This window comes from Pyrgilauda ruficollis, unplaced genomic scaffold (assembly GCF_017590135.1).
Source record: "Pyrgilauda ruficollis isolate IOZ18807 unplaced genomic scaffold, ASM1759013v1 scaffold224, whole genome shotgun sequence".
NCBI lineage: Eukaryota > Metazoa > Chordata > Aves > Passeriformes > Passeridae > Pyrgilauda > Pyrgilauda ruficollis.
In genome coordinates, this window is record NW_024521873.1 from 140,158 (window position 1) to 167,739 (window position 27,582).

Genomic DNA, 27,582 nt, shown 5'->3' on the forward strand with positions numbered 1-27,582 from the left:
TAGCTCTGTTACTACTTGTCCTAACCAGACTGAGTCCAAATTATTCCTTTCTTCCTCATGGAATTTCTTATGTATTTTTGTATTTACGTATCTACTCTATCTGGTTTCCTCACTCCACCCAGTTTATTTCACCCCTGTAACCACAACTCTTTACAACACAGAACCAAATGTCAGTTTTTCCATTGTCTCCTAGATGCCAGCTATGTTAAAATGTTGTTTCTTACTCTGTTTTTTTAAGGGCTACTCCCAGCTCCACTCTGGCTGACTCCATGTATGCCCAGCCCAGTACTCCTCCTTGTTCATCATTTGCTCATGTCCATGTCATGCCTTTTCCTAACCAAGTTTCAAGCCTTTCCTTGAAAATCATATAAATCATAAATCATGCAGCTCCCGCAGTAAAGATGTAATAGCAGAGTGGAGCAGCTGCAGGTCACTCACTTGGCTTCGACCTTCCCAACCCATGTGCTTGTCCCTGAGTTTGGGTTGTCCCAGTTAATGTTTCATCTATGCCCCGACTGTAACCTGGCAGTTGTGAGATAAAAAGTGGAAGCCTTTTTGATCCTGTCTGCTGTCCCTGCTGACTTGGAGACAGTTCTGCAAACCTGGCCCTTTCCCAAGCACCTGTGGACAACAGTAGTGCATCCTTGGGAAAGGAGGGTTAGAAGGACAGTGGTTGTGTCCCTGTGTGTTACAGGTTCCACACACAGGTCTGGAGAGCATGAGCTCAGCCCCAGCCATCAGACGTGTGCACGTCTGTCCGTGTGTGTGTGCTGGAGGGGAAAGGACAGAGAGTTTTCATTTTAAAATTGAATTCATATGATAGCCAGACCTTTCAGCTTTTTCATGCAAACAGTGATTTATCACTGCACTTACAGAATGAGCCAGGAGCAAACAGATTCATCATGCGCCGTCCTTTCATGCCAGAGCGGCAGCGAGCGACTGTGGCAGCAGTGCAGAGAGGTCAGATCCCACCACAGAGCCTCTGCCATGGGAAGGCAGCACAGATACATCACCCTCACCCCACCATAGCTGCCGAGGTCCCAGCCTTGGGTTTCATCCATTTTTTCTTGTTATGAGAGAAAAGAAAAAAAAAAAGGATTGACCATCTATTCCCCTTCTCCCCCTCCTTTTGTTTGGCTGCTGGAAAGACAGTGCAAAATGCTCTTTGTACACACAACACAAAGCTCCAAACTCATCTTCTATAAATTAAATCCCAATAAGCTCACCAGCATGAAGACTGCTTGCTTTAAGTGTTCCCAGCTCAAGACTTCTCTGGCCCTCTGTGAAGATTTCTTACCTCTTGCATGTATTGCACTTAAACTCAGTCACTTCAGTTTTTCCTGCCCTGTGTTTATAATATTTCCCCAGAGCTTCAGAACAGCAACATGCATGTCAGCACATCCTTCACCCTCGATATGGCCAGGCCATAGGTCTTTCTGCATGGTCTTCCTTAGGACTTCCAACTTTTGTCTCTCCTTGTTCAGAGGAGATACTTTACAAGATGTATACATTTATCTTATTAGCCCCAAACACTGTGTATGGTATGAGGCCTGATACCAAATAGTTCTATTAGGAAGAATGGGAATGGACAGGCTTCCCAAGATGTTTGGGATTATATAGGAGAAGGTGGCATTGGAAGGGAGCTGGTTCTTTTTTTCCTGGATCAATATCTTGTGTGACAGTTTTAGCCTGATTAAAATGCTGGTTTCTACACAGCTGTGCCATTTGGTGTCAGTCTCTGATTTTTCAAGATTTTGCATCATTTAGCCTCTCTGTGGTACTTTACTTTCTCTCCAAGCTGAAAAGGCCAATACTTAATGACCTAGTTATGAAGTTTTCCCAGGACAGTATCAGCATCTGTGGCTGCATGTGTGTCTCTTGCCAGGTTTTGCCTGGTTCAGTGTTGGTTTTTTTCTAGCACCCAAGTAGTACTTGTGTAGTACCTGATTAAAGACAAGTGAATGCCAAAGTTTATGTGGATTTGGGCTTTAATCAAATCATTGTAGTCCCCACAGTAATGCTGAATTATCTCACCCTGCTCTGCTGTGCCCTGCTCTGAGTGCACACAGACACACAGGGACAAAGTTGGGGACATGCATAGGAAGAGGAAGGAGGGAATGTATGAAGCAATTCAGGATTTTTGGCAATACAGTGTTAGCAGCTACTGTGTATGACTGTTGTACTTTCAGGAGCTTTGATCCTTCTTTTCATAGCTCTGGTGCATTCTCTGCAATGGGAACTGAAAATTGTGTGGTTATCTTGGTTTGCAATACAAAGAATTGAAAAAAAAAGTGTATTCAGCCTAATCTTCTCCACAGGGCAGTAAGTTCAATGCATGAAATGGAGAAAATAATAAAGCTTTGTAATATTTCAAGAGTTTCCTTCAGAGGATATAATTTGCTTCTAAAATGTTCTCACTTGGTAAAGTGCTCCTAAGTTAATATTAGTTTTATCTTCTATTATCCAGTCACTCTGTAGAGACATTTTCATAGCAAATTCATATTCCAGTTTATCTGTCCACAAGTTTTCAGGGAAGATGTTAAGCATTTCCATCTTTAGGACACACAATATACTTTCTCCGAATGAATATTAATTTTTGGTATGCTCCTCATTTGAGTGCTCAAAGTTTTTGGAAAAGTTAAGTCAAAATTAATATGCCATGAAATGTGAAATAAATCAAAGTATGAAAAGTTGCAAAGCTATTAGTTTAAAAAAAATGTTGCAGTTCAGTCAGTTTAATAAAATTGCTTTAACGAAAATGCAATTGTTCTTTTAGATACAGTGTTTTGATTTGCACAGCTACAATTGTCTGACTGTCATCTCTAGAAATCTGCATAGTATAATAATTATTTGAGATGATCTGAGAAATGCTTGGACTGTCAAGTATGAAAAATTGCTGCTTCCCCATTATTGTCTAATGCTGAAAATTTTGAAGAATACAATCTAGAACTTGGTGTATAGCACATACATACACTAAGTAGAGTAGTTACGGATGCAAATTGTAAAAGCCAAACCTTAAAATAGTCTAAACTATGTTTGTAGCTTCAAGGCTCTCCATCAAGGTTTCAAGAATCTTATGCACACCTTTCATGTGAAAACAGGATTGGAAACATGCTTGCATGTAACCTCATGCTCAAAAATCCCCCACCCTTTTAGCATCTGGGAAAACAAAAGTAATACTGAAAAACATTTTGTATATTGAATAACAAACATCTCCTAGAAACCAGGCGGTGTAATTGATGGGCTGGGGGAAGGAGAGCTGATAATAACTTGAGATTTCAGACAACTGACTCTTGCGATGTCACACAACCAGGACCATTAGTGCCACCTATAGTTAGTCTGTCTGACAGTTCTCACTTTAACACCTTTCTTTCTGTGGATTCTGAGGCTGCTGTACACCCCCCTTCTGAACAAATGCTATTAAGAAGAATTTGGTGGAGATGAGCTTTGGTTTTATCAGTGCTGGATAGACCCAGCTAGGTGTCAGCTGGTTTTTAGCTGATGGACCACAGATGAGGGGAGCTCTGCAGCAACTAGCACAGTTCTAGCATAGGACACAAACCAAACCTCCAAACACAAAGGTAACTGAAGAATTAAAGGCAGATGCAAAGTCTTTGTTAAGGCAAAATTGAAGAGAAAAACCAATTTAGCAAGGAATGGGCCTGCAAACGCTATTTGCAAGATTTATCCTCTTTCTTCCATGCAAAACTAGTTTGGTAATTTTGCCCTTCAGTCTGCCATGATCAAGTGTCATGTTAGCAGTCCCAGCATAGGCTGGTTGTGAGCCTGGTTACAGTAAGACACAACTAGCTGCAGGCAATGCAATAAAAATAAATGAAACCCTTCCTGGTAAATGTGGAGGGTACTGCTTTCCACCATAATTTTTATAGTGAGACAGAATTTAATTAATGGGCTTTTTGAGTGACATTTCAGTATTTCTATCCTTCTATTAAAAAAACTGCTTTCAGTGCAGGTACCTGTGAATTGAATTGATCTCTGCACCTAGTTTTCAGTAGACTACTATAATAATAATAATAAAAAAAAATCCTCGTGTTTAAATCTGTACTTGCTGCTTGGCCGCCAAGCTTGGAAAGGTCTTCAAAGATTACTTTATCCTGCTGTGCCTAAGTAGCCAGAAGGAAATGCCTCCCATCTCATTACTCTGGTTTACCTTGAATAGCCTTTGCCTGTAATGAGTTGATGACCGCCAGTTGGTCAGCATATGCATTTCTGGTCAGCATATTCTCTAGTGCCCTCCACAGAACACCCTCTTTCCCCCACCCCTGCACACACACCCCACCTTCCACTGAACAGAAGACATCCACATGGGCAGAGAGTGCTGGACTTTCGTCCCCTGTTGTTACTTTGGGACTGATGGAGATGAGGAGCTTCTGGGATCAGAGTGTCCCCAGACTACTTTTTTCTTCTTTTAATGCCACTGAGCTTAGAAGTCTCCTGCTGCTCATGTCAATCCACTGTTCAACTTGGTTGCTGCATCAGAAAAGGAACGAAAGCTTTGATCTTGACATGCCCTTCTTCTCTGTCCCCCTTTACAACTTCTGCAGGAAAATAAAAACATTATTAAGTGCATCTCTGGTGTCAATCCTTTCAGGGGAGAACAGCTGCTCTTATCAGATGTCTTCCCAAAACCTTTAATGGCTTGATGAAGTCAAAGTTGAACTGTCAGAGGACACACCCAAGCACAGACTTTATCACCATCCCCACACTGCTGTCAGGGTAATCTGCACAGGCTTGAAAGTGGATTTAGACCATTACTTATTGTGCTTTCTAGAACTGAGGGGTCAGCAGGGACCTCTGGTAATGAGCACGGGCACAGCCATCAGTGTCCAGGCAGCAGCTGCACGCTCATGACTGCTGTAGCCACATCTGTTACAGCTTTGGAGGAAGAAAAGCCCATGACCCCAATTGTTTGTCTGTCCTTCACCATCCATGGGTTTAAAGATACCTGTTCCTTGGCTGCTTAAATTTGTGGGGTATATTTTCCTCATTAGCTGTGAGCACATTTGCACTTTTTCCCTGGCCAAGTGGGTCTCTAGTTTAAACAAATGTGTTTCCAGTCTCATTTAAACTTACTGTTTCTCCAGGTCCCCTTACCAGCTTCAGGAGTGAAATTGTTATGTGGCTTAAAAACCTTGCCTGTAACTTTAAAAGAAGAGGAACCATATTACCATCATCTAACTCACTGTTAATGTATGGTTTCAAAATACTAAATTGAAAATGCTCTTATGATTACCTTCTATGGTGCTGTAGACTCTAGAGTCCACAGAGCATGTCCTTTGTGCAAAGCAGAGTTTGGTGGTTCTTTCAGGATTCCAGTAAAGGCTCTCAGGTGCCTTCCATGGCCTTTCACTAGGGCAGGGTCAATGTGGCTTTCCTATCAGCCACTCCTTCAGCAAGGGGACTGTTGCCATCAAACCTCGAGGACAGCCAGCAGGACCCTGTGTCTCTGGGGGAAGCAGGTAGGCCAGCTTTTCAAGGGTGCATCAGGTATGTTAGTCAGCTGCAGAAGAAATGGGCTTTGATACAGTTGGCATTGTTCTAAGACAGTCACTAGATTGGTCTTCTGTCTTTTTCTTCTTTTTTTAATAAACTGAAGTCAGTAACGTAAAAGAAAAAGGAAGTCGAGCTTTCTATTTCCTACGTGGCCCTTCATCCATCAGCCATTCCAAAGGGTGCTGTCATTGATGAGAACTAGACAATCCCCTTTTACTGTTGCATTGCTACTTAATATGCGCTCTGTGTGCCCCCAGGCAGGCCAGAGCACATGCACGGTTCACCCTGGGGCATTGTTATGTACTTAGTAAATGTGGTTTTTATGTCATTTCTTCATATTTTTCCATGTTAAAAAGAATGAGAGGAAAGTACCACTTGAAAATGCACAAGTGTAATCTTCTAAATTAATTTAATATAGTACAAGCTCATTGGTAATTGCAAATACTAAGGCTGCATTTTCCCCCTTACTCTAAATGTCTGAAAATCTCATTAATGTTAATGTATGGGGAAGAAGTGCTTAGCGTATTGATGGAGGAATGAAATCAGGAGCAAAGCACAGCTCTACAAAGATTCATCTGCAGATTAGGGTCTGAAGCAACTATTAGATTATCAAATCTGACCTTCTATCTAATACAGACCATAGAATCTCATCCACTTAATTCTGTATTTATCCTAAGAACAGCACCAGAAAATTAGATACAGTGCATTAACATATTATAATGTAGCAATATATTCAGGCTTTTTTTTTTTTTTTTTTAACTCTAAAACCTGGGGCAAACAGCACTCCTGTGCTATATGTTTTTTGATGAAAATCTGCAGGAGGAGAGATTTCAGCTTTTTATTTGCAAAAGAGAATCTGTATGTCTGTGTGTTTGCATAGGGTTTTGTTTAGTTCTTAGAAAATTATTGACTGGTAACTAACCAGTATAGAGCTAGTTGAGATCCATTACTTCTGTTTTGTTCTGAGGATGCCATAAATTGAAAGAGGGAAATTTTTTTTAACAGAAAAAGTAATTTTCTTGAAAAATCTGTGTGGGGTCCTTGACAACTGCTTTCTAACATCTAGTTTGGAAACTCCCTGCCAGTCAGTTTTCCTAGGAAGTACGAAGCACATTTCACATCTGGCTTCTCATCTCTTTGACTGTTACATAAAACTGCCCTTGAAGTGCACCTGGGAGATATCCAGGGGGATACCACACACACACACAAAAGACAAGCCAGGCTGTCTAAAAGAACTGCACTGGGCTAGTGCACATTTTAACCACTAGCCAGGATTTTGCTGAACAGGAAGCAAAAGAGATGAGGAAAGTATCAGGGAATTCAGAGAAGTGGTGGGTGGCACTGTGCAAAATACAGAGGTCCCAGGCTTGGCACTCTCTTGAAGGAAAAGTCCTCCTGCCCAGAGTTGAGCTGCACCAGCCCCTTGATGTTGCTCATACCATGGAGACATTTCTCTGCAACCCACCACAGCCCAGACAGAGGGAAAATCTCTGTTGCTCACGTGCAGCAAAAGCTTTTGCTGCCCCTTGGGTGGGTGAAACTTGGGCTCTTAGCACTAGTCTGTAACAAAGCAATTTCCATTTCCTTTCTCTGCAAAGCTCAGAAATCCTGCGACTGGCTTGGTCCCATTTTGTAGTTTCATTTGGGTTTCAACTCTAAAGTTCATTTGGATTCTGTTCTTTGAGTTTTGATGGGTTTTTTAAATACGAATCATGGCTAAGTACTGCTATTGAAAGCAGAGATTTGACCCATGACTGCAGGAACTGGAGGTTCAGTATGAGCTCCCAAGCTGGTGCAAAACCATTTGCCAAGGACAAAGGGTTTTGCCTGGCATGTACTGTTTTTTTTCCTGGTATACTGGCAGGGAGAAAGACCCGTATAACCAAAGGAACACACATAGCAGGTGCATAGAGTCTACACTGCCTCAAATACTTCTTTTCAGTGTCCTGTGATTCCTGTTAATTCAAAAAGAAGGTACAAGATAAATATTTTTGAAATACTCAGCATACAAGAAGAAATCCCAGACCTCCTTGCCTATCAAATAAGAAGGTCAATACTTGCCTTAATTCTTGTCTTCGAGGCTAAATTAATTCTTGAGCATAAGGTTCTTCAAAATTCACAGGTAAATTGTGTTAAATAAATGTAAATAACATTACTAACGTCTTCCCACTGTTGCTTTGATGCAGTTTATTCTCAATAAATAATAAAGTATTTGTAGCAGTGAGGATAGGGCTGCACAGAAAAACCCCATGCCATGCAGAGACACCTCCGAACAACCAAACACAGGAGCCCTGCACTGGCATAGTCTGAAGGAATCTGTTGCAGTTCGTTTTGGGGGGGGCACCCCGGGGAGTCCCCGGAGGGCCCCCTAGGCTGTGAGCTGGCTGGCAGCAGCGGGCAGGCAAGGAGACTCCACACGGCTTCCGAGGGCGCTGATCAGATGAAGGTTTATTGGGGATCCCATCCCTGGGAGCATGGTGGTTACTGACGGGGAAGGGGGAGGGGGAAGGAGGGGGAGAGGGAGAGCCTAGGGGATGGAAGGGCCAAGAGGGGAGAAAGGCTAAGAGAGGGGAAAGGCTAAGAGAGCGCCTGGTCTCACTCGCATGGTTTAAGAGGGGGATTGAAAATGGGCACAGAATCACACTTGGGCCAATGGGATTACAGGTACATGATGGTTCAGGGCAGGACCACAGACTTGGGATATACCATACATTTTGGAGGGGTGAGACAGAGCATACCATTTAAATAAAATGCAATACTACACCAATCTTCCTCTTGGCGAGTTGCAGGAATATCCATGGACTTCATTTTATTCTGGCCATAGCCGTATATGCCATATTCAAGGTCATAGCCAAGAAACAAGCCATGACTATTAAATTTTCTAACCAAAAAGACACCAGTAACAAGAACACACAGTATTTTCATTTTGTCAAATTTTCCAGTATCTTCCTACCCCATCTCAGCAGCAAAAGATCCAGCACTGCTGTAGCTGTGGGTTTAACTGCAGAGTGGAGGCAAATTTTTTTTTCCAGGCCTAAGAGAAGCAGTGACCACATCTCGGGATGAGGGTTCTGTAAATACATTTGCCACCATGTTGTGTGAGCACTTGTGCTCCTTAATATTGTCTTCAAAGCAAAGCACTGGATGCTCTGTGAACAGCATTTAATCAGTGTGTATCAAGAAGTTTTGAGACAGAAACAGTTCATCTTCTAGAGTAGTGTCAGTTGTAGTCAGCCACATAATGAATTATTCTATTCAGGGAAAGATCTGCTTTTCTATGAATTTGTATAATAAGCAAAAAAGGCATTGAGAGTTTCCCAGCCCTTGACCTGCTGGTCCCTGTGCTTCCTTTGCAGTTGTCCAACACAGCAATTCTTCATCAAATCAGACGAGACCAAGTGACAGACACGTGCCGAGCAAACAGCGTGTCCAGCAGGAAGCGCCGTGTGCTGACACCCAATGATCTCAAGCACCTGGTCGTGGATGAGGATCATGAAATGATCTATTGCTATGTTCCCAAAGTGGCCTGCACAAACTGGAAGAGAGTCATGATGGTTCTGACGGGAAGAGGGAAGTACAGCGATCCGATGGAAATCCCGGCCAACGAAGCCCATGTGTCTTCAAACCTGAAGACCCTCAACCAGTACAGCATCCCAGAGATCAACCACCGCTTGAAAAACTACATGAAGTTCCTCTTTGTTCGCGAGCCTTTTGAAAGACTGGTGTCAGCCTACAGGAACAAGTTCACCCAGAAGTACAACACTTCCTTCCACAAACGATACGGCACCAAAATCGTGAGGCGCCAGAGGAAAAACGCAACCCAGGAGGCTCTGCGGAAAGGTGATGACGTGAAATTTGAAGAGTTTGTGGCATATCTCATCGACCCACACACCCAAAGAGAAGAGCCCTTCAACGAGCACTGGCAGACTGTGTACTCCCTCTGCCACCCTTGCCACATCCACTATGACCTCATAGGAAAGTACGAAACGCTCGAAGACGATTCGAATTACGTTCTCCAGCTGGCAGGAGTAGGCAACTACCTGAAATTTCCCACCTATGCAAAGTCTACGAGAACTACTGATGAAATGACCACAGAGTTCTTCCAGAATATCAGCTCCTTGCACCAAACGCAGCTGTATGAAGTCTACAAACTTGATTTTTTAATGTTTAATTACTCAGTGCCAAGCTACCTGAAATTGGAATGAGGGATGGGTTGAGGGGAAAGAGGGGAGAGAAGGCCTGTTTTATTTAAGATTTTTATTTGTCATAATAAATATGGAGAATGGGTTATTTTGTAAATTAATATTTTCTTTTTTTGAATGATGCTGCGAGCAGCACAGTCAAAATTATTTAAATCAACTGTAAGAAGGGACAGCTCTCTTTGCAGGGTAACGGGATTGTGATGATCTAGTTGTAGAAATTAATAATACTGCTACACTGTTTAAACAAATGTTAATTGTGTTCTGGTGAATTTCATTGATCTTGCATTCCTCCAGTTCTAATTAATGTTATTTATACTTATTTAAAACATTGTCTCTTGGTAGGTTTCACTTCAGCAGCAGAGATAGGCTAACATGTGGACAAAAGGAGTCTGGTTTTTAGCTTTCCTCAATTTCCAGCTTGCTCTGGGTAATAATATTCTTCCATTAGGCATTGATGCAGGTAAATATGGGAATGGTTCTGGAACCACAAGCTTTGAGAAGATCGGTGAAAATAAGTTCTTTAGAAAGTGATGTTGTGCTCCATACTAGTACAAAATCTGTCTTTCTAGGCCTGAAAAGTAGCCCAGATTTGGGTAGATTTGTGAGTATCTAAGACCCATGACTGAAGGAAATGTGAATGTATTCCTTAGGAAGTTACCTTAGGAAGATTCCTTTTATAAGTCTTAATGAGTTTTTAAGAATATGGCCACTCCCACTGGCTCTTAATTTGAAGCGTCCCAGCCCAGATGAATTGGGGATGATCCATCAGAAAAGAATCAGCATTGGAAAGTGACTGTAAGAGATTTTTTGAATGCCCAAAGCAATTGGCATTGACTTAATTCATATCCAGGACGGAGCTGTGGGGACATCCATCCTCTTCAAGTCGTGCTTCCCTAATTGATCCTAAGATGGGCAATGTTTATTGCTGTAAACAATCTGCGCACGTCTTTTGAAAATTCAAAAAGTCATCTTCATGTTGATTTTCTCAGCATGCAAGGCAATAAAAGAGGTCTCATCTTCCTACATGCTGGTTTCATGGCTTTTTCCTAGGGAGGAGAAGCCTTCTTTTTTAGCTGATGCCTAAATGCCATTGACAGGAATTTTTCTAAGTTCCAATGTATTAGAAATTCATCTAAGTCATCTCTAGTGTAAGACCATGACCTTTTTTCTTAAGGGGAATGTCTCAGTAGCAGTTGTTTTGTGTTTAACAGCTTTTTGGGATGGCAGATTGTTTTGGGTAAGCAAATACTAATCTATACACAGCAGATAAACAATGAGAAATGGGATTTCAGTGTGGATCTGTTAGCCAGCTAGTAGGACCAGAAGTTCAGGCTTCTCCAGATGTTTGCTTCAGTTGGATGCAGGTGAGGGAAGGCTCTGTAGCCACCTCAGCATCCACAGGCAGCTGATGGGCGAAAGGAGGCAGAGGCTAAATTGAGGCACTTGTGAAAATATAAAATCTGTTTTAAAGTTGATAGATGGTTAAAAATGGGGGGTTTAACTTGCCTACATGTCAATCTTTTGATCAAAACAAACCCTTTCAAAAATGACTGATGGTTTAAATAAACTCAGCTGAAGGCAGAGCTGTTTCAACAGTATCAGAGCCAGATCCTGAAAAATGTCACATTGTAGAGTAGCCAGTAATATCCACTGAATTGTATTAGTTTCCAGGACACAGATGTGATTAAAGAAGAAAAATAGTTTGCATTTTATTTGATAAAAATAAGTTGCTGAATAAATCTCATTGAAAAACAAATTAACATAACAAACAACAACTGAAGTCCTTTCACAATTGGATTTGGTCCTAGGCAGGATTTAGGTCATTATTTTTTCTACCGTACAATACAATTAAATCTCTTATTCATTCTGGAACAGCCACACTTTTCATAACCCAGCCCCTGTTTATAACCTGGAGCACAGGGCCAGTGGCTGACAAGGGGCTGCTGGCTGGCTGACCCCTCTGAATTCCTGATCCATTGCTGATTACTGGTTGGTGTTTTACTTTAAAGCAGTTTAGTCTCATTTAGAGTGTGTGGAGCTGTACCTCTCACAGTGCCCTGGCTCTTTTATGTTCCTAGTTCAATGGTTGTATGTTTGTTAAAAAAAAATTGTCTGAGGCAGGTGCTCCTTGCCCCCCCCTCAATACTTCCTACAAGCTATTTCTGTGCTAGTTTGGTCTTGCATCCCACAGTGCTCATATTTTGGTCCAGTTTTCTTCTCTGTCAGCTCTTAATCCATTCAGCAGAATGTGATGTGATTTTTTTAATTTAAGACAAAAGTTGCTATGGAAAGTAAACATTTAAAGAACGGGGTATTCTTCCCCCTTTCTTTTTGTACTTTTCTCTGGCACCATCACCACATTTTTATGCGTTCTGAAATAGTCTGTGTAGTTTCACAGCTTTGGAGACACCAAACCTCTATATGGTAGCTGTGATAGAAAAGCTTTAGGTGAAAAATGTGTTCAGGAGATCTGATGACCATTGCTCCAGCCAGGATTTTTAGCAACAGCTTTGGGTTGGATTACCTAAATTCTGGCTCCCCACAGAGGGTAGCTCTATGGGTGGATGCTCAGCACTGAGAAAGCTTTTATGTGGACTTCAGTGGGTGCTTGAAGTCACTTGCTTTTGAAAAACCTTGATCCCAAACTACTACTACTGGCTATTTAGTGTGTTGTATCTGTTTTGAGGTGCTGTGAATGGGCTGTAGATCTGTGTTTAAAATTAACAACTGGCATGTTGGATATGGTCCTGTGCAGTGACCAGCAAGCCCTCACCAGCTCAGAGCAGGATGACAAATGTTAAGGAATACCCATTTCTTTTGGCCTATTGGGCATGCTGTTTTGACTGAGCCAAAAAATCTGTCTTTCCGCTGCAGCCACACAGGAGGACATTCAGGGTTGTTCATGCTCATGTCAGTGAGCTGGCAGCCACCACCTGCACTGGGAACCGGGTTGGTTTTACCCTCCAACTCTTCCCTGGGTCTCCCAGCTGGAGGAGGCGAGGGGCTGGTCTGCTGCTGAGTTCTGCCGCTCTCCCAGCTCCATTTCTGCTGTGGCCACAGCAGATCCTGGGAGACAAACAGGCAGCATGGAGCCACAGCAAAATGTAAAATACAGATGTGCCTGTGGGGCTGCAAGGGCCACCCAGGAAGCTGCTGTTGTACAAGGGTGTGCATCAATTATGTTGAGTAGTGATGAGCACAGAGAGGACACAGTGGGGGAATTCCTGCTCCCCACCTCTGTCCCCAGCCCCCTCAAAACTGCTGGAGCAGTGATCCTCATCTCTGAGCAGCTGTTGCCTCCCTGTCATTTGGCAGGGCCAGCGCTGAGCCCAGCAGTGCTGGTGGCTCTGTACTTGGCACGATACCCACAGCTGAGGGGTCATGCTCCCCCCCGCCAAATGGCATCAAGCACCTTAACCTGGAGTGCAGGCTGAATTTGGCCCATGTGAACATGGTGGAGAATTCTGGGTGGGGTGGTGGGATGTTCCCCCAAACCTGGCTCACTCCATGCTTCAGCCTCTTCATAAACCATGTCCATGATGACAGAAATGTGCAAACTGCCTGAACCATGCGCTAAGACAAGTGAAATAAATAATCCACAAGCAGAAGTGCTTTTACAAGTAAGTTGACCCCAGAAGTTTTAGGGTTTCACTGTAGTCTGCTGCACTTTTCAGGTACAAAAAGGGACTGTCCTTACTATTACTCTTGTTACAGAGAGTGTTATTTTCTTACATGCATGCACAATACAATGTGTACGAATAATTTAACATCAATGTGGGGTTGGATTTTTTTTAACCTATTTGTATGCAGTAGAAGGCTTGTTGTAGAAAAGTATCTCCTCATACTTAAATATACTGTTAATAAAGCAAAAAAGATAAATTATACATTGCCAACACAAGTGTGAACTGCTCATGAATCTTTCCTTAAAAAAAGCCATTCAAGCCTGATTATTTTTCTAAGTAACTTCAATTAAATTGAAGAAAGAAAATTCCTCTCTGTGTGCTTTATTTATGGCTCATGCTTTCAGGGCAGATTTTTCAGGGTGGGATTTTTGTCTGCACAGCTTTGCTTTCTCTTTTTTTCTTATTGTACATTACAGGCAGGACACACTGAAAACTCAAAATTATCTACTCCTGTGGAGCAGGAGAAATCCCTTGGTGTGGGGTTCAGTGGGCAGAGCAGCCAGGGAACTGAGCCCAGGCAAGGGGGAACCAACAGCTGCAGAACTCAACCACAGAGGGAGGGAGCTGGGGACTTTACAAAATTGAAATCACTTGCACACAAACCCAGAAACTTCCATTTTTGGGGTAATGGAGTAAGAAATGGCCTCTCTGCACAGCCCTTGGTTACACAGCTTTTGGGTGATTTTCCTCATTGCTTGTAAGATAGTGGAAAGAAAAAAACAGTCTCTGATACTGCCACAGATACTGAAAAAAATGGATTTGCACCAGTGGAAGGAAACTTGAGGATTTGTCCTTTTGGCAAACCTCATTTTTTCCATTAAATAACTGCAAATGTACAAGATCCCTTCCTATTTATACCCAGCAGCTGCCCCGTGGTACTGGCCTCAGGCAGCTGCTGTAGGACAGGAGAGCTGGCAGCAGCAGGGCTGTGGGCAGCACCAGCACTGGGAGATGGATGTGGAGCGCTGCAGGGCGTGACAAAGTGACAGGATCCTGCACAACTGGAGTGTCCTCCAGCCCAAATAAGAGATTAAGTCCAGTAGAGATGATGCAAAGTTTGAAGAAAGATTGTTCAGAACCTGCTCCCTGTGCAGGCATGACCTCCAACACTTCCAAACCTTTGTTTGGATGAAAACACATTTCATTCAATTCCACCATAATTACAAAAGAATTTAAAATATGGAGAATGGGAAGGAAAAGAGAAAAAAAATCAAGCAAGTGCAGCCAGCAGCAGAGCAGCAATCAGGGGATATTCTTGCCAACCAGGAGCACCATGCCTTTCTCACTAGTTGTGTTACACATCATCACCTACCAGACTCCTGATGCCACACAAAAATATCTTGCTTTTCCAGTCGCACTTGCAACTTTGCCAAAGATTGAAATTTTTGGAATATTAGAGTCTGGTTTTATTCCTCAGTGCACTGAAAGACGTATCCAAATGCCACCTCCCCAGATTGCATGCTAATCAGTTTTATAACGAAATCTATGTTAAAAGAGTAAAATCAACTTCATCTTCTCTATTGGCATGACAAGAAGACAACTGTTTCCCCTATTACTTGAAATGTCACTCTACTGATGTCCTCTGGACTCTGAGATTCAACTCGCTGTCAAAAAAAACCTTCTGCTGGCTAAGTCAGGCATTAAGGACCTAGAGTAGTTACTTATTCATGGAGGAAAAAATATAGAAAATATTGTTATTCCTTTATACATTATTTAAAATATATTTTGCCAGTATTTTAGTACCATTACTGACTGACATTGACTGTCCCTATTTTTTGAGTAAAAGCAACCTGACCTAACATTCCTTTAGGAGCACACATCCAGTACTATGCAACAAATGGACAGATCATTTTGGAAAATCAGACATAGCACTTGCAGTAAAGTTATGTGGGTTTGAAAATCTCAATTCAATCAGAGTTTTTAATTAAAAAAACCAGCAAAGCTGTTTTCCTCAGTCAGAGAAAAAATCAATCCAAAGTTTATGCCTTGTTTCTTTTTTTTCACTAATACGTAAAGCTGTCAGGGTAACATACAGCTGAATTATAACAGTTTACCCATTAGGCTTTGGCTTATTCTAAAAACTAGAATTTTACTATGACAATTCATGACTTTTTAGCAGAAAGAGGTCTCTGTGCTGTCAGCAGGTATTTGCAGCCCTACATCAAGTCAAAATCTGCAACCCAAAGCAGCCCCAATTTCCCATAAAAGCTTGTGCAAAGTCAGGGTTTAACCTTTATCTAAGCCTTTCTTAGGCTCAATTTATTCAGACTTCCTTTAGCAGATAACTATTCTAGCTAAAACTGATTTCATTTTATGTCTGAAGTAGAGGGGTTTTTTTTAAGTGATTGCTCTATGAGTGAAATCAGTCACTGCATTTTTTACTATTTTTTAAACTTCAAGGAAATTAATTTAGAAAGAAAGGTCAAATCAGGGCAAGCAGCCATGCTGTGGAGAGACAACCACTGTGTCCAGGTACATACTGAGACCTCCATTCAAGAAAAATAAAATATATTCCTTTCAGGAATTACAGCTATTCATGATTTATTAAGAAATTTGCCTTCAGTTACATGGAAGGACATAACAACTTCACTAGCTTGAATTAATTTTACAATGTGCTTTTCTAGTTTATCATAGGAATGTTCCTGCTCTGTGCGCAATATGATTTTACATGCTAGATGTAAAATTCCCAAAGCAGATGCTTTCAAAGCCTCCCTTTTTCCCTTAGAAAAATTTCAAAAACTAATTACACAATTTTTTAATGAAAAAAGCTCTTGAATTCAATGGTGCAAAGATTAGAAGGAGGCACAGGTGAGTGCCATTCAGATGAGAAATTAAGTCTGCATTGCTGTGGAAAAGCAGAAATAGCCCTCCTGTTCCTGATCCTGTGTTGGAAAAGCGATTCCAGATTATTCTGTGGCTTTTGGAGGCTTCCTGCAAACAGGAGACAGCTGCCCTCAGAGCGTACAGAATGGTGCATGGGTCTTGCCTAGCCCACAGAGCTGTAAGCCATACCTTCCTCAAAGCAGAATAGGGGGGAAAAAAAATCTCCTTTTATGTGGGGCAGGAGCTTTCTTTATAGGTATGGACAGGAGAAAATGGATTTCAAATAGATATCCTTATCTAGCAGGAGGCTTGACCATGACTTGAAAAAGACAAGACAACTAAAAATGAGCTTTTGCTGAACAACACTTCAATTCCATAATATGCCAGAAAACTGTATGCAATGTAGTTAGAGCTGAACGAGAATCAACAACCAGAAAGGTGAACATTCATTAGTTTTGTCTCATGTCATTGTGAGAGAGTTCCTATGGTAATAGGACATCTTTCTCCTTCTTGTAACAAGTGCTAAAAATGTTTCTTTCTCTTAGTGCCAGTCTAAAAACTATATAAATTCCAGAGGTATGTGTGCATTCACCAGTGCTTTAATGCCAAGGCTCTACAGTCAGGCTCAAGCAGGGCGTTTATTTCTCCCTGAGGGGTGAACACTGTTGCTCATGTCAGTCTCATGTACAGGGCACGGAACCAGCACGGGGTCTAACAGAGATGCATTTCCTGCACCTTGGCTCAGTAACTTTACAGTGCTTCCAAAAAGTGGGGTTTTTTTTAAAAAATGAAGCAGCTTTCTAATGTGGGAATAGAGCAAAGGCCAGCTAGAAGTGAAACCAGGGAATAAGTATGTCTTTTTGGATCTGAATTCACAAAGACCTTAGATCATTCATTTTGGACAAACGACATGCAGGTTTTTTAAAGGCTTCTTTTTTTCAAAGGCCTCGCTCTCTGCCCTTACAGGGGGACCACAGTCTCCATACACACTACCGTCGCACTTCGTGGCCTTACTGGGTTGGGACTAAAGCCACAATAGCAAAGCCTGAAGATGAAATGAATGGAAAAGAGAGAGCTGATCAGCCAATCTTCTCCTATCAGACATCTACAGAGCTTGCTTTTGTCTCCAAATCATCCAAACTTTTGTCCACAAATTGGTACCTGAGCTGATCACAGTTACCTAAATGTGGTCAAGCTTAGCAAGCTCACTTGGATTCTGGAAATCCTCCAAACTCCAGAAGTACTCATCTCTTTTAAGTGAAAGCTACCCTTCATCTCCCTAGAACCAGAATTAATCAGACATGTCTGTTTTCCTTTGCAGCAAGTAAAAACTCGTTCAGTTTTCAAAACAACTGACATGAAGTATGTTCTGATATTACTCCAGAACTCTGGATGCTATAAGGTAATAAAATAATTAGTTGTGTCAGCACCGAGAGAACAGAAGCAAAAAGGGGGGAAAAAGGGCTTTGGATGATCTAAAGTTAACCATAGTATGAGGATTCAGATTAAAGTAGCGGATGATTGCTTCTCAAGTTTAAAACAAATATTGTTGTTCATAACTTTTGAAATACCATTTAGAATGTCAGATTTATTAAAATACTATTGTACTGTACGTGGGACAGGGCAACAGTTTCATTAATCTGAACCAAGAGGTGACAGAAAAATTAAACAGACAAAATCTTTTTAGAAGACCCTATTAATAGTAAAGCTTATAATGTAAATCTGAGAACTTAGCATTATTAAATCCTGAGGAACTGTTCAGAAGTAAGTAGGGGTCTACCATATCATTCAGGATTTCACTTGCACCCCATTTCACTTGCAAAAAGCAGATTTAAAATTATTCAAGGAAAACACTTCCTCTACCTTTTAAGACTTTAAGCAACTCTTGAGGAGGAAACAATCTCCCAAAGAGCAAGGTGAAGAATGCTGAGTAAGGAAGAAGCATGTTTCAAGTATAGCTTGGACTGAGAAATAAACACATAAACAGAGGATATGGTGAACTAGCCTGCTTATTAAATAAACTAGCAGGACTTGAAACCAAAACACTTTTTTAGCTGCAGAGAAGGTAAAGCTCATCCAGCCCAGCCAATGCTGAATGACTCCTGCTCTTGGGTACCCACCCAGAATATGGCAATCTTGTATATTTAGTAAACATACTGGTTCTTAGCTTTAATTGTGAATTATTCATGTCTTGATAATATTGGATTCCCCAGAGTATTCATGCACAACATGCAGGATGATCAAATTTTCATTAAATTCAACAGAAAGACTTTCCTTTAGGACTATCAGAATGAGGCTTTAATGACAAAACACACATTTTTCCTAGTTCTTTACCTACCTATATATAAAAACACTGTTTTTTTAACTTCAATTACGTATGGGAAAATGATAATCCAAAAGATTACTAAACAACAGACTGAAGTGATTAGGCATGGATTAGAGAACACAATTAAAACAGTGTATGGCATCACAAAAATCTAGCCAGAAAGAAAAGAAAAATCCTATGAAGAGACTTCACAGCACTTCCACTCCTTTTGGTACTGTTTCTGAACATTACCTTACTTTTTCCAAAGAAGATTATAATTCAATTATCACATTCTGTTGCCATTTTCTGCACCTCTAAAGAGACTATCTCATTTTCAATAGCAATTTTACCATTACAATAATAATAAGGAATTTCAAATGCTTCATTTCACAGAGCACTTATACCACTGTTTCCTGACGTGTATTCCAAGCTATTCTTGCACTTAAGAGAGCTTTTTGTGATACTCACAACTGAAGTGAAATAGCAAATACATTTAAAAGATGATAGGTCTCATTTTGAATCCTGATTTGGCAAATTGTACTGCATTTGTAAAGACTTAATCCTCATGCTGTTCTAATCTTTGTATGAGAAAAGTCTAATTTTGTTTGCAAATTGTAAAAATGAGTGAAATTAATTTGCTGCTCACCAGTTTCTCATCAACATTCTAAAAATCCCAGTGAAATTAATATATTAAACATGGGAGTGGGAGATAATTTTGCCAATTTAAACATTCCAGATTAAGACAAGGTGTACGGTAAAGCTATAAAAATCAAAATATTGATCTACATATGTTAACAGAAGAATCTTCCCCTATGTCAAACAGCATAATAAAGCAGAGGAACAATCCTGGCTATATAATTACTCTAAAAAGGAGCTGGAGTCATTCAGTAACACACTAGAATGATCATTTTCAAAGCATTACACAGGAAAAGAAAACACCTATGGTATGAAACACAACCGACTCCACATTTTAAAGCTGCACCTGGCTCTACTTTACAAATAAGATTATCCCTTTTCATGCACACTCACAGAGCCATTGAGATGGTCACAGAGTCCTTCAGAATGGAAAATGACACACATTTCAAATAACCTGCCTGTACTTCTACTCACTTTAGAGATATTTCTGAAGTAGAGGGGAAAAAAGAGCAGACAATAAGAAAGGCCAAACAAGAGCACTCCAAGAGCTGCCCACCACCAGGTTACTGACAGCAACTTGTAAGGCAAACCACCCGCAGCTTCTGGCTGGTCTAGCTCACAGCAGAATGAAAATGGAACAAGAAGTTCCAGGAGGAGCTTTAGGATGACCCACAACTTAAAAGAGGTGAATGAGCTGAAGGAAACAAGAATCAAAGGAAGTGCTCCATGCCGACTCAAACGCAAAGAGATGTGAACCAGCAATAGCCCTGATTAGGCAGATTATAAAAGAAGGTTTGAAAGAATCTTCTGTCAGCCTGACAGAAGGAAAGGACTTTTAATAAAGAATTTTAATACCAAGAGTCATCATTTTATCTGCAAGATTATAAAATATGGCTGCCTTGATAACAAGAGACAGTAACATCTCAGGATGTCCCCTTCGATTCTAAGTTTTTAGCAGTACAAAAAGCACACAGTTTGTCTCTGAAAATTTCTGCTAACATTTCTTACCCACACATGCAGTGAAGTAATTCACTATTACTGGGCTGTGTTTAAAAAATCAAAAATCAAGTGGAACACTGGGAAGAGCTTGACTTAAATTAAAATTGGTTTAGGGAGTCCAGCTTTTGACTACTTGAAAAAATTCTCTGGTATCCAAGCACTCTTTTGTGCCACCTCCCTTATTATCCTCACAGCTGGAATGCCTGAAATGTGGTAAGAGCGTTTTGCCTTCTTAACACGGGGTAGCAGAGTTTGCAAAGCCTGTAAGTTCCTAAAATGCTCCTTTCATATAGGAATCAAACCCCTTCGACATCATAGATGATTTATTCCTTGATTTTCCAGATGTCAAGGTTTTCCCTGCTTTATCAGTGTCACACTTCTCACCTAAGTTCCTTTTTAATCATATCTAAGAGCATTCTTTTTTTTCTCCCTCACTTCCACCCCTCCCTAAAGTATCTCTTTTTACACCTCTAACCCAAATCCTTTCAACACAAATTATATTTTTCTTCCCTTCCTGAGAAACAAGTTTGGCTGTGTCTTTTGATTATTTTCTCCAAATAACTTCCTTCTGTTTGCTCTTGCCTCTCATAATGAAAGCTGTGTGAAAGTTTGCACCTTTTTCTTTCCCACAATATGGGGTTTGCTCTCTCAACCATGCAATGGACTGTCCCCTTTTTGAACTACCAAATTTTCCCTTTCCACTTTCCTATCACTTATTGTTTCCAAGCCCAGATAATTTCAGTCTGGCAATATATTTCCCTTTTTCTAATTTTACTTAATTTTACTCATATAACATTTCTTCCCCACTTTGGTGATCTAAACAGTCACACTGTACCAATAATTGTTTATTTTCTAGGGAAATATTTAGGATACTAATCACTAAGGATACGGCCTTACTACAATTCCCTCATGCACTGGATAAGCACAGATCACATATATCTCAAGAAATTTCAATTTATAAGAATCCTACAATTCATTTAAAAATTACCTTAAAGTCCAGTAACTATAATAAGTGCATGAACTGTCAGTTGAGTTGATTCAGATGGCAGTTCCAATAAAAAAATTTGCATCTACAGCTGTATCAAAAATAAATAACCATTATTGGAAAAAATTGAGTTACTTCTATCCATTTTAAACAATTTAATATTTCCTGCAATGCTACATACAAGAAACGATTTTAAATAACGTTAATACAAACTAAAAAAAGTCAGAGAACGTGAAGTTAGAAAGATTTCATCTTTCTCTCACATAATAAAAGACGTAATACATATGATTCATTCAAACAACTATATTATAATAACAGTAAGAAAATGCTTAAATAAAAAGGTTTAAATGAGGGAGCTAAAGTTCAGGCATCTAAAGCCATGTGTAGGCACTGAATAGCTGGTTTAATTTTCAAGGTTGCAAACACTTTGAACTTCCAAAGAGTTTAAGGTGACCAACACAAATAGAAGTCCCATTAGCACTTATCCACGTAATCGACTCATCTTAGTCGGTCCATCAGATTAAAAAGCATTTGTATACAAAAGCACATGACTAATGTTTACAGGATTAAACTATATGCTGCTTTATGGATTCAGTTGTCTTATTAAAATCTCAAAATTTAAAACTTTCAATCACAACAGTTAAAATACAATTTGTTTATTTCGTTATGCATTTTGGATGTATGCTGTAGTCTTCTAAAATATATGCTGCGAGGAACTCCCAGTAGATTTTAAAATAGAGTAATTAGTACTTTTTTTTCCAAAATGGCAAACAGAGTCCTCATGATCAATGTATTATTTGAAATATTCAGGTCTACAAATAAGAGAAATCATTGGGAAGCCATACATTTCCTTATTGACCATATTATTTGCATGGCTTGAAAGCAGAGATTTCTGCTTAGAAATTGATGACATAGGTCTGGAATTTGAGAAGTTTATGTAACTTCCTAAGTGCCTATAAAAGAAACTTCATCTTTTATACTGCAAGTTTAAGCAGGGATCAGTATATACAATTAAATCAACACCTCTAAATACTTCATTAAAATCAGGATACTGGCCACCACAACACCATTAATATCAGTTAGTTAAACATCTTCTCAGTTGCTAAATGAACATACACTTTTCAACACAAGGAGTTTTAATAATTCACCCATTATTATTGACCAGATCAGTGTCATTATTATTTGCCTTTTCTATTTTTGTTCTAATAAATCCCAACAGCAAAATAATTAGGTTGCTCATTTTAGCACAAAGAAAATGGGCTGAGTCCTGCAGACACTTTTCAAGTGTCTAATTTTATAAACGCTGATGATCATATTCTTCTACAGAAAATAAAGCCTGTGACAAAATGTGTGGACTATAACAGTCATTATTGGTGTCAAGTCTGCAATGGTCAGAGAGCTGCAGCACTGAAATTGCAAGGTAAGAACATATCATCAACTCTTTAGGCAATTCAAAACTTGATAAAAGATTCATCTGCCCTTCATTGTGTCTACTCAGATATCTTCAGCTACCTCCAATCCACCTTGGTTTCAGAATAAAGCTCTCAGGTATCGTAGTTACATCCAAGTTTTTAAAAGCAAACCAAATTAAAATCATTAAGGCTGTTTTCTGTCTGTGTCAGCTGGATTTACTTAGACCAAAAGGAACAAACACTTTGAGGACCCTCAAGTGGAGTAAGCAGTCTTGTCAATATTCCAGGAAAAGTCATGGCATCCATTGGAATAATTAGTCACCGACATCACCATCTCTGTCACCTATGAGCCACAGAAAATGAAAACCTATAGCTAGTAAGGCAGTTCCAAGCAGATCTCCCAGTGCAGTAAGATAAGGGATAGAAAAACTGTCAGGGTCTTTTCCTTTTTTCCAGAAGTGGTGCACCATCCAGTCAGCAATCCACAACAGAGTAAACACCTACACAACATCAAACAAACAAACAAAATCTGTATTATTATCATGTAAGTTACATCAAAAGGAAGCCAACAGCCATCATTATTGTCTCCATACTAGACCAAAGTGTTGTATACCTTTGCTTTTGAAAAATACGAAGAATTAACATGAATGAATTCCAGATAAAGCTCTGCACAGCCAGAGAGAAGGACAGAGACAATTTCTCTCAATCACATGCATTGCTGGAAGGAACATACTCAATTACTGAAAGCATTTTTTACCCAGATTATGCTTAAGGACTTCTGAAAATGGCAAGAAAAGCAAAAAAGTTCCACCAAACATGCAACTGCACTTCTCACATAACACATCACTCTGTACAGAGATCATAAGCAGGGCTTTGAGATAACTCAGAACCAAATCATGTTGCCCCACATGAATACACTCAATCCAGGCATAATTCCTGGACAGGTCTAGCACTCATCTGAAATCAGATGTGATACAAAGAATAACAGGTCAAATTAATAACAGTTTCACCTGGGTTGTGTGAATTGCAAAAAATGGCCTAGAACCTACTTTTATGGCTGAAATACCACCTTCAGCCCTTCTGTAATAAGGCACACCTGCAACATATATTATGAAACTGTCACTCCAGGCTGAATTTATCCCAAAGTAAAAGATTTCATTCCCAACTGTGAATGTCTGAACATTTGAGAGGCTTGATCTTCATACCGAAGGTATGCATAATTATTAACCCAATTTTAGAAAAGAATCCTTTTAATGTTGCACAGCTGTATGATAAGGGATTCTGGTTCAGTGGAATCATGTGGTGTGGAATGGCACAAGATGAATGGAGAAAGGACCACTAACTGTCTTTCATTTCTTCTTGTAGCCTCTAAGGAGCTGCTAAGTTGAAATAAATTCTAGGTATTATAGGTATTTTTAGTTAATCAGATCTTTAAGGAGGGGAAACTTAAGACATGTACTACCATAATTAATTTTTTCAAAACTCTACTATCTACATTTAAAACAATGTAGGTATTTAAATAATGCAGTATCAAAAGTAGTAAAAAGTACAACAATATTTTATTTACTAAATAATCTATTATCAGCTTTAAAAGTATGCTTATAAATGTATACACTCATTCACTGAAACATGGATCATATGGTTGAAAGACACTTCACTATAAGTACAGCAAAATTAATGTCATACAAATAATTGTGTTGAAAAAGTTTCTCGATTAATCCTTGCTTTGCAAAAGTGTAAGTTAAAATACAAGCCTGAATTTATAATTTAAAAAAAAGAAAAAAGGGAGAAAGCAGGAGTATTTGCTTAATGCAAAATGCATGGCTTATTCATATAAATGTATCTTTTGAAAAGGGAACTCTGTAGTCTAAGCTAATTATGCAAGTCCTAGGTGCACTGACTGGAATCCAAACAAATATATTTAAAACAGATGTTTTCTTTGGAAGATGATCAGATTCCTTGAGTCAGCTCCTTCTTCTTACAGAGACAAAAAGAGGCCTGTTTATAAAAGATCCTGCACATTCCCATCTCCTGCAGGATGCGCTCAGAGGACGCTGCAGCGCCCCACATCCACAATGGTTACGCATGTTCCATTGGAAGATGGGAGCTTTCATTCCAAGAAAAATATACACTGCATTTTTAGAACACAACCAATGAGACATAACATACACACTCCATTTTAGATGACAGTATTCACTTTTGACTCTCAAAAATCATGACATGAAAACCTTTCAGTTGGCTATGTTTTCCATCCTGAAATTAGACTACAGTGTTAAGTGGGCAGTTTGGAAACTAAGCTTTTGTGAACCTTCCCAGATAATTATTTTTGCTGTATTAATGTACAGGTGCACAACAAATAATGCAAATTATAACAAGTCTGCATTTTTTAAGTAATAAGAAAAATTTACAGCAGATTATATTAACTGGTGCTTGTAACAGCATGTGATGGCAATCAGGACTTGGTGCTTACAGATTAAGTTATGAGACTGCAGTTCCAGCCTTCACTTATTTTGGTGAAGGAATAATGCTACCAGCCATCATGCATTTGCATGGATAGAAACTCACATACACTTAAGAATTATTGGGCTCAGTCTTTGGAAATGGTTACTTATTTGCCCGCAGCAGTATTTATTGCAAGACAGAATTGATGTGACTAAGACTTCAAAGACGATTTTGCTTCTCATCTGTTAAGAGAAAGCAATCAAAGCCATCAATCAAATTATTATTTTGGGGGGAAAAAAAAGAAAAGAAAGAAAAGGGGGAAAAAAAAGAAAAGAAAGAAAAGGAGAAAAAAAAGAAAATAAGCACCCTACTATGAGTTTGCTGAATTTTTGAAAGACATTCTTGAATTCAAAGTGATAAGTGACTCACAAAGATCTGACAGATAAAAAGTAAATTGCAAAAGAGACAGTGCAAGATGACACTTCACGTTTTGTGAGATTTATTTATTTATCAGTGACAGATACTTCTGTCAGTAAATTAATGCAGATGGCACAGCAGCACCAACACTGTGCATTTCTGCCCTGCACTCATGCTATGAAGAAGAAAGCCTTCCTTCTCCCAATGGAAAGCCAGCTGGTTTTGAGGGAAAAAATAAAGGGATGAATATCACAGAAAAGCCTAATAATACAGTACAAAAATTAGATGTTTAGCATGAAATGCTGTAGAAAATTAGTAGGAAAAGCTGGTAAATACATGCAGCACTGTTCAAGATGTGAGCTGAAATTATTTAGTATAGAAATTATTTAATATAGAGAGTTTTCTGCAAAAAAAGGAGATGAGTAGTAGTAGAATTATGAAACAAAGCTCTAGGAATTCTTCCATTCTGAAGGATGAAATAACTGCAGGGTTTAAGAAAGGGAAAAAATAACTAAATATCTATCTATATAAAAAGATCTGGCTAAGAAAAGAAAAGACACTCAATAGTCACTGATCAAGAAAAAAAGGCCCGAGAGACAGGATTGCAAAAATACTAGCAAAATTCCAGATGTTTCAATAGTTTAAAAGGAAAATCATGCTATATTATAATCATTATTACAGGGAAAAAAATCACAACCAAGAGAGAGGAAAATTAAACTAAAGGCATGATCAGACTTAGACTGCATTTCTAAAAATCACCCTTCAGTCTCACTGTCAAAAAAAGTCCTCAGAAGCAGCAGAATACAGAAATAAGAGTAGGAGGGAGGGGAAAATCTTGAAAAATCCTAATGATGAAGAACCTAAAAATACGGAATATAAGTACTCACATTATTTGGTACAACAAAGGATGGAAATTGAAAATAATTCTTGATACTGAACTTTCTGACTCATTATGAATTTCAGATTGGAAGTGAAACTGCACATGAATACTTAAATATGAGTGAGCTTTACTACTTTGAAAGTTCAAATCTTGTGACTGCAAGACTAGAAACTGGAACATAACACATTACAAAGCAAGTTTTTTTCCCTTTGCCATTGTGTGCGAAATTTACTTTCATTCTTTGAAGGTATTTAGATACAAATAACAAGGAAAAGTTAGGTGACGAAAAGTTATTCTTGATCTTTTGCATGTAGTATATCTGTATTTTCTCATGGAAATAATTTCTTATGATTCCTAAAATGGGAAAAGACCAAAATTCTATTATTTAAAATAAAAATACATAACTCCTTCCAAACATTCTTAATACTGTCTAGGCTTCCTATAGCCTAATTAATAGGTTCCAGCATGCTATAATATTTTTATTGTTTCTTTCATCTGGAATGTCCATATGTCATGTGGACATGTCAAATTGGATGCATGTGGATGCATGTCAAATTCACAGTGATAAAAGGGTAATATTCAAATGAATAATATTTGTAAAGCAGTGTAGAATTGCTCACTTTTAGATTAATTTATACATTAGTTGCTGTGATTAGTGAATTGTAACACCAATTGTAACACCCTGGGAAATTAAACTGTTAAACTGCCTGTTGCTATTACTGATGATTCCACCTTAAATTTTTTCCATCTGAAGGTGCATTACAAAATAGTTGCATTCTATTACTTTAGACAGGAAACACAGATGTAAATAAACTGAGAAAATATTTTTCAAATGTGTTTTAATTCTCCTTTACTTTCAAAATTATATTGACTCAAAATTTACCCATAACTTCACTAAGAAAAGATCCTGCAATTACTGGATAAGAACTCTTACAAATCTGTGAAATTCAAAGGTAAGTTTATTTATTTGTTTTTGTTTTTAATTATGACTAAAAAATCCCATTTAAGAATCTCTAAAGACTACTATGTTCTGACTGTTGTTCTCGCCAGAAATATGATTCAGGTCTTCCAGTGGCTTTGACCCTTCATTAAGTTAATTTTCAAATTATGCATTACATGTCTCCAATTTTAAATGTCTTTTGATGAAGTAGTAATTGTAAAGTGCTTGTAGTAGATCTACACTGAGCTCGCTGAGTTTCCATTGTCTACAGCCAGAAATCTGTAGTCAGTGAACTCTCAGAGTAGGAACTACACGCATTTTTCAAAACACATTTTTCTGCACAG

General features: G+C 39.2%; 2 protein-coding genes across 2 annotated transcripts in view; one reads left to right on the forward strand and one right to left on the reverse strand.

Moving 5' to 3' along the window:
* Positions 1-10,001, forward strand: part of CHST11 (carbohydrate sulfotransferase 11) — a 91,179-nt gene extending 81,178 nt beyond the window's left edge. Inside the window, exon 2 of the mRNA XM_041468667.1 lies at positions 8,871-10,001. Within this exon, the coding sequence (XP_041324601.1) occupies positions 8,871-9,719 (849 nt within the window). The 3' untranslated portion in view covers positions 9,720-10,001. The remainder of the gene's footprint in view (positions 1-8,870) is intronic.
* An 11,345-nt stretch (positions 10,002-21,346) lies between these two features.
* SLC41A2 (solute carrier family 41 member 2) overlaps positions 21,347-27,582 on the reverse strand; it is a 43,734-nt gene continuing 37,498 nt past the window's right edge. The window contains exon 11 of the mRNA XM_041468668.1: positions 21,347-23,059. Coding sequence (XP_041324602.1) covers positions 22,874-23,059 — 186 coding nt within the window. The 3' untranslated portion in view covers positions 21,347-22,873. The remainder of the gene's footprint in view (positions 23,060-27,582) is intronic.